The sequence below is a fragment of the Pongo abelii genome, chromosome 16 (assembly GCF_028885655.2).
Source record: "Pongo abelii isolate AG06213 chromosome 16, NHGRI_mPonAbe1-v2.0_pri, whole genome shotgun sequence".
Classification (NCBI taxonomy): domain Eukaryota; kingdom Metazoa; phylum Chordata; class Mammalia; order Primates; family Hominidae; genus Pongo; species Pongo abelii.
In genome coordinates this window covers 70,868,516-70,888,089 of record NC_072001.2, presented here as the reverse complement: position 1 = coordinate 70,888,089, position 19,574 = coordinate 70,868,516, and the positions used below count along the sequence as shown (strand labels likewise).

Genomic DNA, 19,574 nt, shown 5'->3' with positions numbered 1-19,574 from the left:
TAAAACACAAATAAAATTAAGTGTAAAAACTCTAGTACTTCAACATTAGCATTTGAAAAGTGTTCAATGTTTTTAAATAGTTTTAAGAACATATGCTTTCTACTCTATTCTGAAACACATACTCTATCCAGAGCATATAATTTATTACTACAAAATAAATGAATGTTTAAAAGACAGTCTGTCAATTGAAAAAAACAAAACACATTAAAATAGCACGCTTCCAAGCCAAGCTAAACAAAATATTTTCTCCTTGACAAGCTGCTTACATTTAAATGAAAACAGGGCAAATCTGGTCAATAATACGGATTGCATATAATAAAAAGGACCTTAGATCATGTTAATACAAGGATCAGAAAGCAGTAACTTCAATTAAAACTACCCAATTATTTAGCAAACTTTCAGATGCAGCAAATAAATTAACCGGTTTTAAATGAAAGTGCTCAGATAAGTAGCTTTTTGACCTATGAGTAAGTCTCACTAGCAGCAGTCACAGCAAAGCAAGAATCTGCTGAAGCAAGGCAAAGCTCCCAAATCAAACAAAATGTTATTGGTAATCAAAAAGCATTTGCAAAACGTATTTCCTTGGTTAATAGCAGGAGGTTCTGAAGCAAATGCCACCTACAGCTCCTCTCATACTTTGATATGTAGCGTATAGGGGTTGAATACACATTTCTCTTACCCAAGAATGACAGAAGTATCTTGGTTTTAACAACAGGATATTTTCATTTCTGAACTATCTGTGGAAGGTGCCAGTCATTATATCATTAAGAATGCATATCTTTCACTTATTATCTACCTATGTTTAACTTGTATTGGGATTTAAGAATGCCTCTTTGAGACAAGCAATATGTCATCATTTTGTTCAGCTAACAGGCCTGACAGCCCTGTCTCCCTGAGTTAAGAAAAGTAGATCTCTATTTTGTACACTGGTGGCAAAAGCTGGCAGAATAAATGAGAATTAGCCAATTGGTAGTAAAAGTTTCTGATCCCAAAGATTCAGACCTTCCTTTTACCCTAGTCCAAATTATTCTATTTGGCCAGATGATGGTATTTTTTTTCCCCCAATAAAAGTGATCTTCTCCATATACTGCAATAATTTATTTGAATGCCATTCTTATGTGTTTTTAACAAATGACATCACTATTCACTATTTCTCTTATCTTTTTGATCCTTTTTTACTACTTATCATCTTATTTGAAACAGATTTTTAACAGATAAACTTGATCGTTACAAGAATATCTTGCTTGCATTTTATTCAAATAATTCTTAAAAACAGCTTAAAAAGCCGTTTGGAATAACATCAAGCTTGCCATCAATCAAACGAAAAAATTCCGCTGGCGGTTGTATAAACATCAGATCAAGTCTGATGTCTTCAAGGATTTCAGAGTGAACCATAAAAAACTCCATTAACTTCTGACAAAGAATGCAAATTAATCACAACATGGGGTGAAATGAAATTAAAGGCTCTTTTCTAATCAATGACAAGGCAGGATGAAATATTTGTTACTCTCTCTGCACTCAGACTGCCTAGGATGTTTGCACTTCCCTTGCAAAGCTCCAAATGTAAGGTGTGAGTACAGATTCACCCACAGTCGCTGTTAAGCCCCCCTCCCCGCAGAGCTATCTGCTTACAAGTCGTGGAGATTCACAAAACACACTAATCATCCGAATCTCAGGTGCATCCAATTTGTTATTCACACTCTCCCATGCCAGTGAAAAGCCTGGCGCAGACAGATGCACCAGGAACCCTAAATGACAGTTTTGGCCTCCGGAAGTACCATCACTACAGCAAAATCTAGTACAGCCTCCAGGTGAAATGTCTGGAGCTCCATATGGAGCAGGGAAAATTAACAACAAGATGAAAATCACTGCAGCAGCGGGGAGTCGGAATTTTTGAAAAAAAAATGAAATTTAAAGATGAAGAAAGAGAAGTAATAAATTAATGGGGTGTGAAAACATTCAAAGCTTTACAATACCAGGGGCACTATTTGCTCAGATTTTTTCCCTTTTTCTAACTTCAGGTCATTTTGATGTAATTTATTAACCAAGATCAGGAATTGCAGCCAAAAGAAGAACAGTATTTTTATACATGCAAAAGTACTTTAAATACATTTGTGTCTGTATTATCTTCACTTTCCTGTGGCATCTTGCTTGCCAAATTTCCCAATGCCAGAGCTGATGCATCCCCTGAGAAGTCTCCTTAATGGATTTGCTATCATCCTAATGCAGGGCACTGTTGTAAAGTTTGAATGAAGGATGACAATTTTTAGCAGGCAATCCTTTCCATTTCTCCTAAATTATGGTGTCATTAAACAAACCATTGCCCACCATTATGTTTTTTAAGTCAACTGAATTTGGATCTACATGATTAACTATAGGCAGCTCCAGTCCTTGTCTAGACCTTCACATCTTTCCAGATTACTATTAAAGCTAAATTGTTCCAGAAATTGAGAAACTGTTTGCAAGATATTTAAAAATGCAATTTTTCATTATCCTATTGCAGAATATGCTTCACAAGCACCCAGAATTTAATGGCACTGGGGTCAGTGAGGGCTCTGGGTCCCTCTGGATCTCCCATTACTCTGCTAAATACATGGTAAGAAAAGCAAGCGGGATCTGGGGAATGGTCTTGTCACCATCCACAATGGCACAACCCTCCAATGCTCAGCATTTCTCATCTATACAAGAGGCCTCCCTAGGGCAGAGAGGGCAAACTAGAAGAAGGGTTGTGGGGCAGAGTGGAAAGGAGAACAGGGGTATGAATAGCCAAATGAATTAAGAAGTTAAAGAGCCAGTGAGTTGGCTTATTTGTCTGCAAGTCGTAGACCTAACTGTACCCATTTCTGCCTAAGGCAAGGTACTTTGCCTCTCTGAGCCTGAGTTGGCTCACCTAGAGGCTGGAAATAAGTCCCTGCAGGTAGAATGCACAGCCTGAGTTAGGTAACAGCCTGAGACTGGAACCCTATGTGGGAAAGGTGCCAGGTGAAGCCAAGACACCATTGTTTTTCCTGTTACAGGCAGTAGTAATAAGACTGTGCTCCTCATGTTTTTTTTCTTTAGAACCCTAAACTGCATGCCAAGGAAGTTACTGAAGGCCTAAAGGAAACTAAAATAGTGCTTTCAAATAACAAAGACCCAACCCACAAAACAATGAAACTCATACAGCATGGCTATCTCAACAAAAACCCAGCCCTTTAACCTTTATGTTGCTCCCAGGGCACTGACCGTCTCTAGTATCTTCCCAACACTCCTCCCTCTCTGCGTCCTCACTGGGAACACACTGTGTCACCAGCAGGAAGAGGGGCTGCTAATGATGCTGTCAGCAGCATTGATGCTGAGCTGGGGGAAAGACAAGTCTTGAAGCCGGCCCCTCCTCCCCACTTTACCCTCTGCTCATTTTATACTCTGCTCCAATTGTGGCTGGCATGTTGCTAAGAACATCCTTTTACAACCTATGATTGATAGTTGGGAAATTCTGTTTTGTGCTGCAGCCCAACACCTGATCCAGACAGGTGGCCCTTTGTACTTTTCAGAGTGGTTTCATATCTATAGTCTCATTTGATCAGCATACCTCCTTTAATCAGATAGGAGAGGTAGGCATTAGAATCCTCATTTTAGAGATGAGGAAACTGACACCTCAGAGTTACAAAGCAACAATTAAGACCTGCGGTGAGGCTATGGTAGCACCTAATTCTAATTCTAATATTCTGGCTCATGGTCCAGGGCTCCTTCCAATAGGCCACTCCTCTCGATTTGCCACTAGTGAAGACAACTCAGGTCTGGTGCCCTGATTAGACTTCGGGTTCACAGCAGCAATTCCCTGGCACTGTCCCTAGTCCTAGGAACAATCAAACCAATGTGATCTTAAGGATATATGAAAGGCTTTCATGTGTTCTAGGATCAGACTAGGGAGTGACACTTAGGATGAGATAGTTCTCAGCTTGATAAATAGAACATTGCTTTGACCCTGTGGATGCTTTGTAAGATAGTGAGTTTCTTGTCACTGGAAGTGTTCAAGCAGTGTGGATGTTTGCTTTTCAGAGACATTGTAGAGAAGTTTGATTTGATGATGTCTAAGATCCCTTCCAACTCTAAGAGTCTATGCTTCACTCCTGCCTACTCCACCTGGGATTCAAAGAAACCAAACCAGTCACAGTTTTAACAGTGAGCAAATCAGCCATTGTGTTGTCCAATTTATGAGGGGAGGCTATTTCACAGAGTGGTAGGAGTTCAAACGACATCATGTGGGCCAAAGAGAAGGTGTTATTCCATAACTCAGCCTCAGTGACACTATAAAAATATACATTTTTCTTCATGTGCTTTTCTTGAGGGCATAAGAGAGGGGTAGGAAAGGCATTTATAAAGTATCCTTTCCCAATCTTCAGCTTATAGTACAAAGCCTGTAAAATAAATGCCAACTCCACCAAAAGTCATTAGTGGCTCTAGCAACGACGCATCCAAACTTCTGTTGAAAAACTTAGGAAATAGGCCTAATGGCATCAAAGCTGCTTCTATTATTTCAGATAGAACTAACAATTTGGTGACAACATTCTATCATGATTCAAGGAATACAGTTGTTTCCTGCCCCAACTCTGACATAAAGGTTGTTGCTAACTAGGGAGTTCAGCATAGTATTAGAATTTTCCAACTTCCACTTGACTGATCAAGTAAAGATATATTTAGACATTCAGGAAAACCATACTGCAAAGGTAAATAGCCTCTTCTCAAATTTGACCACAGCCTTCATGTGCTTCACTTGTCAAATGTGACAGTAATCCATTTCTTTTTTTTTTTTTTTTTTTTGAGATGGAGTCTTGCTCTGTTGCCCAGGCTGGAGTGCACTGGCGTGATCTCGGCTCACTGCAAGCTCCGCCTCCCGGGTTCAAGCCATTCTCCTGCCTCAGTAGGGACTACAGGTGCCCGCCACCATGCCCGGCTAATTTTTTTTTTTTTTTTGTATTTTTAGTAGAGACGGGGTTTCACCATGTTAGCCAGGATGGTCTCGATCTCCTGACCTCGTGATCTGCCCGCCTCAGCCTCCCAAAGTGCTGGGATTACAGGCGTGAGCCACTGCACCCGGCCATGGCAAAATCCATTTCTTAGACTCATCACCCATCAAATCTCACTGATTAACTACTCCAGACATTAGGAATCTCAAGAATATTGCTATATTCTCAACCTTTGGAATTTTTACTGGATGGCTTATAAGTTTTCTACTAAGATTTGTTTGAGAAATATATTGTATAGGGCTTGTGAGTTCATTTTCAAAATTTTAGGGGATTTCACAAATTGGCCAAACTGAATTGTTTAGAAATTACTGACAGAATAAGAAGCTTACCAAGATAAATATTCTAATGAGCTATAAATCCTGAAAATGTAATTTTAATTTGATGGGCTACCTAGAGCTAAGCAGTAAGGCTATATACACTAAAATCTCACTAAATGCCAGCATTCATGCCAAGCAACTGCATTTTAGATTTTCTCTATAAGGAAAAGATTACATTTAAACAAAAAAGTCTACGAATTTGAAAAGTGAGACTAACACTCTTGAACCTAACAACTTGGACGATTTCTCTTCCACTTATCTGATGGCTTTAACTATGAAAGCAAAAGAATACGAAAGAGACATTTCATTGAGTACAGGGTCTTTAAATGTCCACATTGGTACCAGGAGAGTTTTCTTAAAACTGCTTATAAAGATGGTAGAGAGAATGAGCCCCATCCTATTATTCAATAACCATGTTTGTGATGCATCTGCATAATCTAACCATGCATAAATTAGTATGTGTAATACAACACTTATTTGCATAATAATAGCAAGTTAATAGATGCTTAAAGAGCAGAGACCAACACCACCTTTAAATCAGACATGCCTCTAGGCACTTTGGCCTGTACAGACCAAGATGCCAGAAAAACAGTGAACATCAACCAGAGGAAAACAGTCAAACCATTCATTTTTCATCCCTTTAGACATTTCACTTATTTCCCCCACACACTGGGGAATCATTTTCAAACCACAAAATAGCTTTATATTTTAGTGCTAGTACCTTTCTATAATAAAAATCTTAAAGAAATTTTAATAAAGATTAGAGTCAGCAATGCTACTATAATGGACTGTTTTGTTTTCTTATAAATGTAGACAGGAGGGAGCAAAATATTTTTAAATAATATGTTCAAAATTACACTCATAAAATTGGGGGCCTATCTATTTGCCTAGCAAAAATAATGACCTAGATTAGATGCTTTCACCCTTTGTCTTAATCTTTTAACTCAAAAAATTTTAGGCGAATTTAAGAGCTTAAAAAGTGTATCAAGAAAAGGCTGGCTCTCTCCTTCATCCTCAAAATGAGTACATGGTATTGGACCAGGAAAAAAAGCAATCCCGAATGTCACACAAAGGAAAAGCACAATGATCACTCTCAACCTTTAACAAGAAGAAAAAAAATCAGGAGTTTAAAAAAATCAAAAATCAATAGAGATTTCTAAATGACTCCTTTAAGATATCACTTTTCAATTTAACAGGACAGATTTATTTGTATGTGGCTCAAATGTTCACAATTGCTCCCTGCACCTTCATACATAGGAATGAATGTCACAGTGGCAAACAGCAGTAATGAACAATCTTACCTGAGGATATGGAAACCTCCCAAGAGCAAGCTGGGAAAGGAAATAATATTTGTCTAGTTATAGATTTGCATGCAGGGCAGATCTCCTTAAGACAGACAAGCACTAAATTTCAGAACTGCATCCAGCAAATATAAAAAAGTTCACAACCTCGAATGTACAAACTAAATTATTGCTGTAATTACATTAAGAGCTGTATTTAGAATGGACATTTTCAATGGACGATGTTGCATCCCTGATAAAATATTTTAATTTTAATAACAAAACATTATCCTTATGTGGTTTCCCTTAGTAATATTCTCAGCTGTATGGGCATTATTCACATTTACATGTGTGCGACCGTTTCTTCTAGACAGAGATGTAAAAACTCTTTGCTTTTAGTCTTGTAAATTGGGAACATCTAATTGTTACTAACCCACAAAATTTTCAGTTACAAGTATAAATGAAGGGTCGTAGGAAGTGGGGAATGGACGTTATTATGAAATTGAAAACTGCGCCATTATTTTCATCCATTTGTTAAAGTTTTTTCATCCATTTTCTACCCACTAGTGGGAAAAATGGCCATTTCAAGGTTGTGAAGTCAGAACTGTAGGTCTAAGTCTGAAAGCTTCCAATCTAGCTTGATTTGTAAACTGCTCTGTTTCTGAGCCAGTCACTTAATTTTGATCCTTAAATCCTCACCTGTAAAAACAAAATGATCCAACCAGGAATAGGCTTGATATAAAGCAAAAAGATATAAACTGTTTTTTTGAGCCAGAGTCTTGCTCTGTCACCCAGACTGGAGTGCAGTAACGTGATCTCGGCTCACTGCAACCTCCGCCTCCTGGGTTCAAGTGATTCTCCTGTCTCAGCCTCCCAAGGTAGCTGGGATTACAGGCGCACACCATCACGCCCAGCTAATTTTTGTATTTTTAGTAGAGATGGGGTTTCACCGTGTTGGCCAGGCTGGTCTTGCGCTCCTGGCCTCAAAGTGCTGGGATTACAGGGCTAAGCCACTGCACCTGGCCAAAAAGATAAAATTTAACAAACATACCAAAACCTATTTAAAGAAAATAGTGGCAAAACTTTGCAATTTTATAATGTGGCCCATCCTCAGTCCTGACATCATTTACATGTATTTGTAACTACTTTCAAAGCAGAATCGCAACATCAGGGACTTTAACGCTAATGGATCTAAGACAGCATCAACCCACTTCAAAGATTAAAACCCAGAGTCCCACTGAAGTAGCTCCCAAACAGTTAATAAGTGGAAGCCTAGGAACTGACCCTAAGATTTGCAACTTAATCCAGTGTTCCTTCCTGCATATGAAACTGCCTTTCTAGATCTTGAGAAGTTCTGCACTTATTTTAAAGACACTGACACTGCTCAAACATTTCTGAATTCTCCTTTTGTAATTGTTTTAGAATTATTTCAATTAACAGAATACCTATTTCATTTTATTAGTATGTACCTTATCTTGGATTTAAAATTATACCCCTCAGCTTGTTCATCATGTAAATTATTTGTAGACTAAGGTTTGAATAGCCTATGGATATTACCAAAACCCAAAGCCATGTACAAAAACTAAATATTTTGTTGCTTAGACATGAATATGCTGAAGTTATCAAAGTTCTAAAACCAATATGAACAATAGCCATGTAACAGGAATAAACATTATGACCTTGTAAGGTGACTACTTTGAAAAGGCCCACACTCATTTGCACATATGCTTGTGTGTATGTGTATATATGCATGTCTTAGAATACCTAGTTTCATTACCTTGTACTCATATCTTGTACACAAAATATACACTGATATGTGTATGGATTTTCAAGATATAGGTATACTATCATCATTTCATTTGATGGATATCATTAATCTCTTCCACTGTACATAACAAAAACATCACAAGATGGGGTGAAAGAAAGAGACTGTAGATGTTTGCCAAACTCCCTTTCGAAGTTTTGTGTGATTATGTTTGTTGTCTATGTACAGGGAGGGAAAGGGGAGAGACTCAGTTCTCCCATCCTCTGTCCCCACCCCACCTCCTTGCAATACAGGTTCGTAGGTTTGCCCTACATTTTGAAAATAGTTTGTTTCTGGCCAATCAGAGTGTGCACACTGATTCAGGAGGAATTACTATGGTCTACTGTGGTGGGTGAACTAGGCATTTGCAACAGTCTGCAGTGACTTAACAGGTATCACAGTGATCTGTGGATTATGACTTTTGCATATACTTCCATTTGGAGTTAGAAAACCAGCAAGAGGAGAGTCTCACACCTAACAAAGCTAATAGCTTAATAACTACTACAAAGCACTTAGAACATTCTAGCTCAAGACCTTCCACAGGCATTGTGCCATTCACTTGGGTATATGCTCAGCATGTCATTAGGGACCACGGAAGAATTCTGTTCAGATGGCTTAAAGACAGAGGAAACTTGCCCACCACACATACAGTCAAGATCTAAACTAGCTGGCAGGTGCCAACACTGACCATTGGTTCTTGCAATTTAAAGAATTAAGCAATGGTAAATGGACAGCTTAAAACGGAGTGAGATACAGCAAAAAATGTGAATTCTTCCTGATTCAACACAAAGCTTCTGGTTGCAAGTGGTCATGGTTCTACAGAGAGGCCAGGCTCCAGCCAACTTGGGAATGTGCATTCATCTACTTGGCCCTCTCTGTCATGACTGTACAAGGTAAAAAAGGATGGCTGATGTTATTTGTTTGCTCTGTAAGACAATGCCATGCAAGACAACAGAGAGAAAATTTAGTGCAGTTTGGTCAGCTGGGAGCCTCTTTGTACCAGTCTGCTTGGGAACAGGTGCCAGTGCTTGAACTGGTGAACTCATCATTCATGGGTCTGGCTTTGCTTTCAGTGTTATTTCCTGACATCTTGTGGAACCCTCAGTCCTACCTTTTAACTATGTTCCTGGGAGGACTGCTTGTAAGACATCTTGCAGGTCTGACCTCTTTAGAGTTAGAAGACAGAGAATGGTTCTTTGATCTTAACTAGTAGGTACCGCTGCAACTGCAGCATGACGACAATCACTTCCTCTCTTACGGAGTGTCACCACTGGGCTGTTGAAAGACTTGGGAATCTATGCCAGTGAAAACTGGCAAGTGCACTATTAGGCTGGCACTGAAAGCAGTCATTTTAAGGCCCCAGGAGAGGACCGCTGCCTTCTATGTATGCCTCTATCCCTCTAGGTCTAACGCAGCTACAGTGTTTATGTTCCACACTATTTGTCTTATAGAAAAGTAGAAGGAAACATATAGCCAGGCTCTAGAACTCTTTTTATCAAGTTCTATTGGGAGGAGGTAAAAAAGAAAACGGTTTCTTAGTAGATATGGCTGCATGAAGAACGAGTTCTCTACAAAAATGAGAGGCGAGTGGTGGCACGTGTCTGTAGTTCCAGCTACTTGGGAGGCTAGTGTGGGAGGATCACCTGAGCCCGGGGAGGTAGAGACTGCAGTGAGCCTTGACCATGCCATTGCATTCCAAACTGGGCAAGAGTGAGACCCTAACTCAAAAATAAATAAATAAATAAATAAATAAAAAAGAACGAGTTCTCCATGAGGCTGTCAAAAGTCAAAATAAACATGGGACCCTTATGGGGAAGAAGGAGCACATATGCTCCAAGTGAATATTTCACACACAGGCAGACCTGGGGCCATTCTGTATCTTTTACCCCTACTGGTCTATTAATCTACTTGCATTTCCCCAGTTTTTATTGTCAAGGTATTATAAATTAGGAAACTTACAAAAGAGAGTATGTAATCTTCCCTGAAATGGCCTGCAGATATGTCACTGTACTAAATGTGTTTCAGATTTAATGAAGCTTTAATGTCCTTTTTAATTTTGCCTGTTTCTGTATCACCAGGGGTCGGGCAAGGCAATCAGCACTCAAGAGGGTGGTTTGGTTTAAAACTAGGAAAAAACTCATTTGCTTATGAGTTGCACTGTATTTTCTTAATTAAATTTACTGAGTAAAATGGTTTAAGTTCAGCCAACCAATGACCTTTGTATGTAGATTTAGATTTATAAATAGGTTAACAGTTAAAGGAAAGGAAAAAAAAGAATCACAACAAAGCAAATAGATTAGGACTAAGCCAATAGAAATCTTTGCTCTCTTTATCATCTTTACAAAAGAAGTATGTAATATAGGCAGCTTAAGTCTAGTTTTTTTTAAAAAAAGTGTACTGAAAAATGTAGACACACATAAGTGCCAGTAATTCATCAAATGGGTCTCATATCCTTTTCATTCCCAGGAGGGGAGCAGCTCACATCGTAAAAGATTTGGAAAAGCTTTATTTATTTGGGGCCAGGGAGTGGAGGTAGAGACAAGGGATTCTATTTAATGTTAAATTAAAAAGTACACTTTAATTCCAAATACTTAAGATTTAGCAAACTGCTGAAGACTCTGTTGTGGAACGTTTATTACGTAAAAGGCTGAAAAAGAATGGTCTGAAGTGTTTACCAGTTGGGGATACACTTAAATAGCAGTAAACAACTAACATCTCACTCTAAAAATAGGACGTTCCTTAGTGTCATCTTATTGACCTTTGACTTGGCCAACCACAATCTATAAAATGCAGCATTTGAATATGTTGGATTTTATAATTTAAATAACAAATATATTTGTATGTGTGCCTGTGTGTGAAAGAGAGATCATAACAATTGCCAAATATATAACACGATAAAAACCTTTGTATTTTAACAAAAGTTATTTATTGACAAAGCAACAGAATGGCTTTTGTTGATAATAAAAATAATTATTGTCATAGAATCATAAATGATAAAGAGAAAACAAACATTGTAGCCAGAAAACAAGTGCAGGACACAAATTCAAGACATGTTTTTAGTAATCAAGTCTCCTACTCAGAATATCAACCATGTTGTGGGAGTAGTTTTAAATTTACAGTTCTACTGAAGAGCACTGGATTTTTTTATTCTTAATTTAGACATATTCTATGTTTCTCGGCATAACTGCAAATTGAAAATAAGCATTTTCAATATAGCCAGTGATCTAGCTGAAGGACAACTTTATAGTCTGAAATGTTCTAAAATTTGTTTTTAATTACCTTGTGTACATTTTACACAATTAAATTTCCATCTAAGGATTTTGCAGTTAGATTGTGCGCTGCAGTTAAATCTTCATTTTATAGAAATGCAGCAGCCACTTTGGAACACTCAGACACAGGGAAACTTTAAAAAATCAGACTTAACTACTGGATTACATAAAATTCCCTAGGTGAGATTTCATCCCAAGACCAATTTACACAGTCCTAGAGAAAGAGTTTAAATCATCTGAAACTATGCTGGTGAAGAACCATAATAAATATTAAATACCTCAAAACCTACTCTAAGATTTTACTTTTTTCCCCATGTATCAATTTCACTGTTCTCTTACTGAATGGTTTAAAAACAATCCAAAGGATATAACAGCAATTTACCAGTGTTAAAGTGCTTTGGAGGTTAAACTGACAACAAAGAACGCAGAAACACAAAGCGTCTTGAAGTAGGGTTTCAATTAAATGTGGAGGATTTAGTAATGCAGGACCAAAAAAAAAAAAAAAGAGTTACAAATTAATTTAATCTTCTGCCTATAGTTTGCAGCTGCACTCCAAAGTGTCTGGGGCTTAAGAACAAAGCCTTGAAAGGCCTCAGAGTGAGGAAAGCTTCAATTTTTAATGTATAACGCCATTAGCTGATAACTTGTGGAATCTGCAACCCCTGTGGAGGGGCATAAGTGCGAGTAACAGAGACTGATGAAGTGACATATTTGTTCATGTCTAGAACTATGAGGATGAGGATTATTACTAACACCATCAGGCCTAACAGAAACATGCCCTAATAACCTTTGGGACCCTCCACATTATCAGTACTCACTACAGCAAATATATTAAAATCAAAATCTAATTCACTTTAATTAAAGACAATTAGTTTTATTATTATTGTTTAACTTGTATGATATTATAATACACTGCAAATTAAAGATGGGATAATAAATGTAACGAAAGCATCAAACTGTGTACACCCTTCCATCTACACTTGTGAAATTAGCTTATCACTGGTGTCTATTTAAGGAAATTCAAAGACACCATCATTAAAAGTGATGAAGAAATACTTTACTCTCAAGAGAATACAGTGAACCCACACGTATTTTTTCCTATTTCAATTTATGCTTATTTTCACAAACTCTTTCCTATAAACTCTAAGGATTTCTTCAGCGCAAACAGAATCATGGCCCAATGGAGGCACCAGCAGCTTAATTAATTTGCTCAAGGTCATACTGTAAGTTGGTGGCAAAGCTTGTTAAGAGCCTAGGAACACTGGGCTCTACAAATGTTTTGGCAATGGCAAAGGACCCTGTCTGCAAAGACCTCATAGACTTCTAGTGCAGTGGGTGAGCCGCAGCAAATAACTCATTATGCCTACACGAAAAGTGCCAAGTACTCTGAGAGCTTGTAAGTAACGTTTTTTCTTTGTGTAGAAAGAGCCTAAATGTGAGGGTCCCATCAGGAGTGCGCCTTAACGGGTGCCAATATTAAAACAAAAACAAAAAACAACAACTACTTGTCCTCACCAAAGTCCACTGATATAAACTTACTTAAGGAGCCCAAACAGTAGCACAAATAAATAAATCAAGCACTTATCTACCATTCAGAAGGTCCTGCATTCTGTCCCAGATTATTAATAAGGGAGAAAAGACAGCATTACAGATAAATATTTCTTAACAAACCTGCACATCCTGCACATGTACCCTGGAACTTAAAAAAAACAAAAAACAAACAAATGTTTCTAATAGAGTATGTTTTTTAAAAAATAAAAAGAAATGGGCTTATTACAGTAGACACTTAAACAGGGAGAGGGCAACAGTAATTCACAAGTACAATATCCTAATGCTATTCCTTTAATTGCTTTATTTGTTTCACTGTTAAAAATGATTGCCTGCTATAGCCTAACCATGAATGCTGAAAAGCGTGATACATTGAGGTCTCAACCTGGGCAAACTGTACCTAAACTTACACTTTATTGCAGCTTAGTTCACAATCTTCACCTAATATAGGGTTATATCCCAGTGCAGCAGGAGGATAAATCATCCTGGAATATTACTCCAGCAAAGTTTAGCTGTGACTGGAGCATATGTGCTTTCGAGCCACTGAAGCAAAGGCCCATAAAATACACTAATTACTGGAAGTTATGGTCACTGAGTGATTGATAGCGCTCTGCAAGGCAACTTCCTCATTTTCAGCTCTTCTGACGGGGCTCATCCGCCACATAGCAATTATTAATTCATGACCCACCCCTCAGGCACTAGTACCTTTACGTCTAATTCTCCTGCTACCAAACTACTGCTACAGCTGGACACTGTCTTTCTTCATTCTGATGGCTGGGTAAAGATGATAAAAAGTAGATTTCAGGCTAAATGCTATTGTTTTGAATCTTTAAATGTTCCTTGGTCTTTCTAACCCTGCTGTCCCAAAACACATAATTCTCCTTCCTCTCCCATATGCTATTTCACTTGCATCATTTTCTTTTTTTCCGTGTGTGTGTGTGTGTATGTGTGTGTGTGTGTATATATATGTATATACTTATGTATGTATAAGCATATGTGTGTATATATGTGTATACTTATGTATATATAAGCATATGTGTGTATATACATATGTGTGTGTTTATGTTTGTGTATGTGTATATCAATCTGTCTATACTACATTAGACCAAAAACCCTAGCTGAGTAACTTTTTGGTTAGATACTGTGTTTAAATGGAATATACAATTTTAACTAGGCCATAGTAAGTATAAGGCAGCTAATTGATAAATAAAAAAGGGGAAAAAATCCTCAATTTAAAAATACCCACTTTTGTAGCTTTACAGACACTTTAACCGTTCCATGTTGATTTCCATCAATAGCTCTACTCACAGAATACTAATGAAAATATCTGGGTATATAACTAAATCTCTAGAAGTCAGTTAAAAACAACGGCAAAGGTCTTTTTCCATGGTATTCTGTGCATTGAGAGGAAATTCGTGAGAGACTCTGAGTTAAAGAGACATAAAGTTTAGTCATGATTAATGAGAGCAACCATTTTACTTTTCTAATTGAAAAATGAATGTTCTTCAAATGTTTGCATAGCTCAAAATGCAACACTGAGGGCAGTTTTCCTATCTGTAATCTGAGATGTTGCAACAGATGAGTAGATAGATTTCTAGCCTACCTATTCTTTCAGGACTTGATTCCAATTGTTCCTCCTTTTCTCCTCTTCTGTCAGGAGTTAATCCTAGAAGACTCTACCCACAATTTTGTAGACAAACTTCATACCACTCTCTGCCCATACCCTTCACTGGGCAGTGTGTATCACATCCTCCCTGGTGACAGTTCCCAGTGTTCTACATCTTCCTGTGTTTCTAGTGCCTTATAAATTTTAACTTGTTTAAGGGCAAAGTATGAATCATAAACTTTTATGTTCTCCATGACACCAGAAATAGCATTTTGCAGTAGGTTGACAATAAGCATTTGTTGATTATGATATACCCCCTGATGATCTCTCCTGGAGTCTGGTCAACCTGGAGGTGCCTGGTTTGCTTGTTTCTATGCCACAGTACCTTAATGAACACGGTACACAAACTCTTTAGTATTAGGATCTGATGGTCTTAACTGACAAGGCCCTCTTACGTATCACTGCTTAGACTGATCAGTAGCTACCATTTTCACATATTTAACCATTATGATGAATTTAGATGACTTATTTCTTATTAAAGATTAAAAGGTTGCCAAGGAAGAAAAAGATTAGAGTTAAATGAATTGAACTCACGGAGATAGACAGTAGAATGATGGTTACCAGAGGCTGGGAAGGGAAGTTGGCAGGGAGAAGAGTGGGGATGATTAATGGGTACAAAAATAAAGTTAGAATGAATAAAATTCTAGTATTTCATGGCACAACAGGTGATTACAGTCAACAAAAATTTACTGTACATTTAAAAATAACTAAAAGTATAATTGGAATGTTTGTAACAAAAAGAAATGATAAATGCTTGAGGTGAATACCCCATTTACTCTGATGTGATTATTACACATTGTATGCCTGTATCAAAATATCTCATGTACCCCATACACATGTACACTTACTATGTACCCATAAAAAAATATTTTTTGAGATGGAGTCTCGCTCTGTCACCCAAGCTGGAGTGCAGTAGCACGATCTCGGCTCACTGCAACCTCTACCTCTCAGGTTCAAGCGATTCTCCTGCCTCAGCCTCCCAAGTAGCTCGGATTACAGGTCTGTACCACCACGCCTGGCTAATTTTTGTATTTTTAGTAGAGAAGGGGATTCATCATGTTGGCCAGGCTGGTCTCAAACTCCTGACTTCAAGTGATCCACCCACCTCAGCCTCCCAAAGTGCTGGGATTACAGGCATGAGACACTGCACCCAGCCCCCATATAAATTTTTTAAAAATGATTAGAGTTAACTGCCCCAAACTCCATCTCATGTGTTTACTTCAACAGCCATTTGAATCCTCATAATAAGAATTAAGAAATGACATCTTTTTAAAAAGTTTGTGTAATGCTGACCTGTGTCCTCTGACAGCAGGCACCCCTAATCATGACAATGGTCTCTTAGAGACCTAGCTTTGGGGGCTTCCAGTTCTAAACCATTCTCTGAAATCATGCGGCTGTGGGTATTTGAGAAAACATCAGTGCTGGGGTCTAGTCTATTGAGCTCAACTTCACTCACATTTCTATTTCTAGACATTTCAAAGTCAAGGGAGTCATAAACAGCTGATATTCTCATACTTCTGGCCTCTGTACATGCTGCTGCTCCTGTTGGAACACTGCCCTCCAAATCTAACCCATTCATCAAAACTTAACTTAGATACCAGCACTTCTAGGAAGCTTTCTGAAATGTACCGTGCTTCCAGTGATGGCCTTAAAAGAATCTACAGCCCAAGATGCTCTTTTGGAATGTGACCCTGTTGCTTCATCATCAAGAACCTACACTGTGATCAACAGAATGTGGCAGGAACAATCCTGTGTAATTTCTGAGGTTGGGCCTTAACGGATTTGTAGCTTTTGCGATCACAGCTTAGAACACCAGGCACCACAAAGGAAGTCTAAGCTAGCCATGAAGGGGAGATGGGAGAGGAGGGTCCCAGCCACTCCTGGCCATCCCCACCAAAGCATCATACACGCAGATGAAGTCATCTTGGATCTTCCATCCTTAACCACTACCCAACTGTAACCTCATGAGAGGCTTTTGATGCTACATAGAATGGCTGGGTCTTGCTAGGATTCCTGACCCACAGAATCCTGAGTAAATAAATGGTTATTTTAAGCCACTAATTTTGGGTAGTTTATTAAGCAGTAATCAATAACTGAAATGCTTTCTCTGACACTGATGTCAGCCCACACTCTCATGTGCCCAGTTCTGCATGTTTCCCTTGCACTTTTACTTTTCTTCCTATTAGTCAAGGAGTCACTGAGGGCAAAGTTTGTACCCTTACTGCCAACACTGGGTAGCACTTGATAAATATTTACTAATTAGATGGGATCCTTACCTACCTACTTCCTATTACAGTAGCCATACTGGAGATTAGGTTAATATTTGTGTTTCTTTTTAATAAATAAACCAGGCCTTAGTTTCTGAAACATAACTAGCACATTTTGAAATATGATGAAACTAAACCAGCTACAGGGATAGTGTAAGGTATAATCCTATGAAAAGCAGCCTTAACTGACCAGCAGAGTCACAGTAAACCTGTCTTTTCCTTTATCTGATTTCCTGCTCAGTTCCATTTACCATTCATCTCTTCTTTTTTCAAACTACTTGATATACTTTTCTAAAGCATAATAGAAGAAGCAGACTTGAATCCATGAGTCAGAATACTTGACTGCTGCTGCCTGAGCTATTCACTTAACCTTTCTAGAAAAGTCCTTTAACTTATCTGGATCTAAGTTTCCTCATTTGCAAAATGGGAACTTTGATGCTTATAAGGTGAAACAATATTTGGTGCCTCAAGGTGCTGATTTTTCAGAGTGGGGAGAAGCTTGAAAGAGATAATGAATACCAAATAGCTTTGTTAAGTGTTACATTAAAAAAAAGTGTGATGTTGTCACCCTTTTTGTTAGAATGACACTGAGCAAGAGGATGTCAAGAGCTTGGAAGAAGGAAAGAGCACTACATTTCACATCAGAAGACCCAGATTCCAGTCCTGTTCTGCGCAGTTCCCTGGAGACCAGCTTCCTCACTGATAAGAGAAGTGGTCTGATTTAACAAGCTCTAAAGTCTCTCTTTAAGTTAAAGTCTCTCTTTAGGTTAAAAAAAATTCTAGTCTCTAAATACAACATAAGGCATATAAGAGAATTTTCTAGCAGCAGCGGTTTTTACCACTGGATATCTCAAAGTTGGCAGACATGGTTCCCAACATTATCATAGACTCAGAATTTTAGTGTTGAGACATGTCACTAGAAGACTGGTTCCTTCTTATCTTTCAGATCTCAACTCAAAAGTAATCCAATACCACTCAGTTACTCCTAGCATATCATCCTGTTTGTTTATTTCTTTTCTTTTTTATTTTTAGAGTCAGAGTCTTGCTCAGTTGCTGGAGTGCAATGGCATGATCGTAGCTTACTGCAGCCTCAAACTCCTGGGCTCAAGGGATTCTCCTGCCTCAGCCTCCCGAGTAGCTGGGACTACTGGTGTGTGTCACCATGTGCAGCTTAACTCGCTTATTTGTCTAAAAAGTTACAATGATCAAGTATTCTTTTTTAAAATGTAGGCTCCATGAAAGCAGGGATTTTGTCAGTTTTGTTCTCAGCAGTGTCCCCAGTGACTAGCACAGGGCCTGCCACATACTAGGCACTCAAAAAAATATTTGCTGAGTGACCAAATGAATATATGACTGCACCTTGTCTAACCTTGTATCTGTCTCTTCTACAGAAAAAAATCTGAGACAAATAGTCATTCAGTCCCTACTTACGTGTCCCCAGGGATGAGACATTTTTACCTGTAAAGGCAAATGATTTCACTGTTGAGGAGGAAAGTGTAGAGTTCTATCCATCAGAAAATCCTTCTTTGTACTGAATAGAAAGTCATGGGAGTTTTTTTTTTTTTTTTTTGGCTTTTGTTTTAGCTTCAGAAGGTTCAGTCTTCTTGTCATAAAAGATCAGCTTGCTGCTTCTCCACTGACAATCCTTCAAACATCTGAAAATGGGTTGTCAAATGCCTGCTTTGTCTTCTATTTCTTTATTCTTCATATCAAGACTTTGCTTTTTTTAAAATTTCAAATTCTGTGTATTTGTGTGTATACATGATATGAGCATGTGCTGTTGGAAAAACTTTAAAATCAGTCTGAAATCCATCAAAATAACAAAATACTTAGCTGGGACTGCTAGCACCTGTTCCATCTTGTTTTGTCAATCTCATGGTTGTTCCCGACAGCTCTGAACACAAAGCAAACTCAACAATGCTTTATTCAGTGGGAAACACTTCACTTTGTCTGCCAGTTTCACATTCACTACAATCACTGACAACCTTGGAAAATGCACATTGAGGCATGGTAATCTGAGACAGCTGGATCCCTTCACAGACCTCGCAAAGGACTGAACTAGTCAATCCATCATCTGCCAAAGGTCATTTTAACAGCTCCTTTTGCATTAACTTACACACAATTTTAGACCTCCCCCAAAAAAAGACAATGGAAAAAAAAAATCAAGACAGAATTACAGAAAAGGGAGTAAGAGCAGGGGAATGAGTGACAGAAACTGTTACATGTTCTTTTCCTCAGCATCCTTCAGTGGGAGGGGAGGACCCAAGACAAGGATTCCAGAATCACATCCTCCCCACTTTCCTATAAAATCTTCCATGGAAATTTCCTTTGTCTTTGGGCCCTTCAGATCCTTTCAACCTTTTGATGGTTCTCAGCAAAAACTTTGGTCAACAGGTAAAATGTTTCACTAGTTG

At 38.3% G+C, this 19,574-nt stretch overlaps 1 protein-coding gene across 7 annotated transcripts in view; it reads right to left on the bottom strand.

Moving 5' to 3' along the window:
* The window catches only part of MAP2K5 (mitogen-activated protein kinase kinase 5), a 260,308-nt gene that overhangs the window by 72,820 nt on the left and 167,914 nt on the right, over positions 1-19,574 (bottom strand). For 6 of the 7 annotated variants that reach the window (XR_010137177.1, XM_063716193.1, XM_054531617.2 and 3 more), the window contains one exon: positions 6,628-6,657. The exons of the other annotated variant lie outside the window; for it this stretch is intronic. Coding sequence is in view for 5 of the 6 variants with exons in the window: in XM_063716193.1 (XP_063572263.1) it covers positions 6,628-6,657 (30 nt within the window). In the remaining variant the exon portion in view is untranslated. The remainder of the gene's footprint in view (positions 1-6,627; positions 6,658-19,574) is intronic. 7 annotated transcript variants of the gene reach the window in all.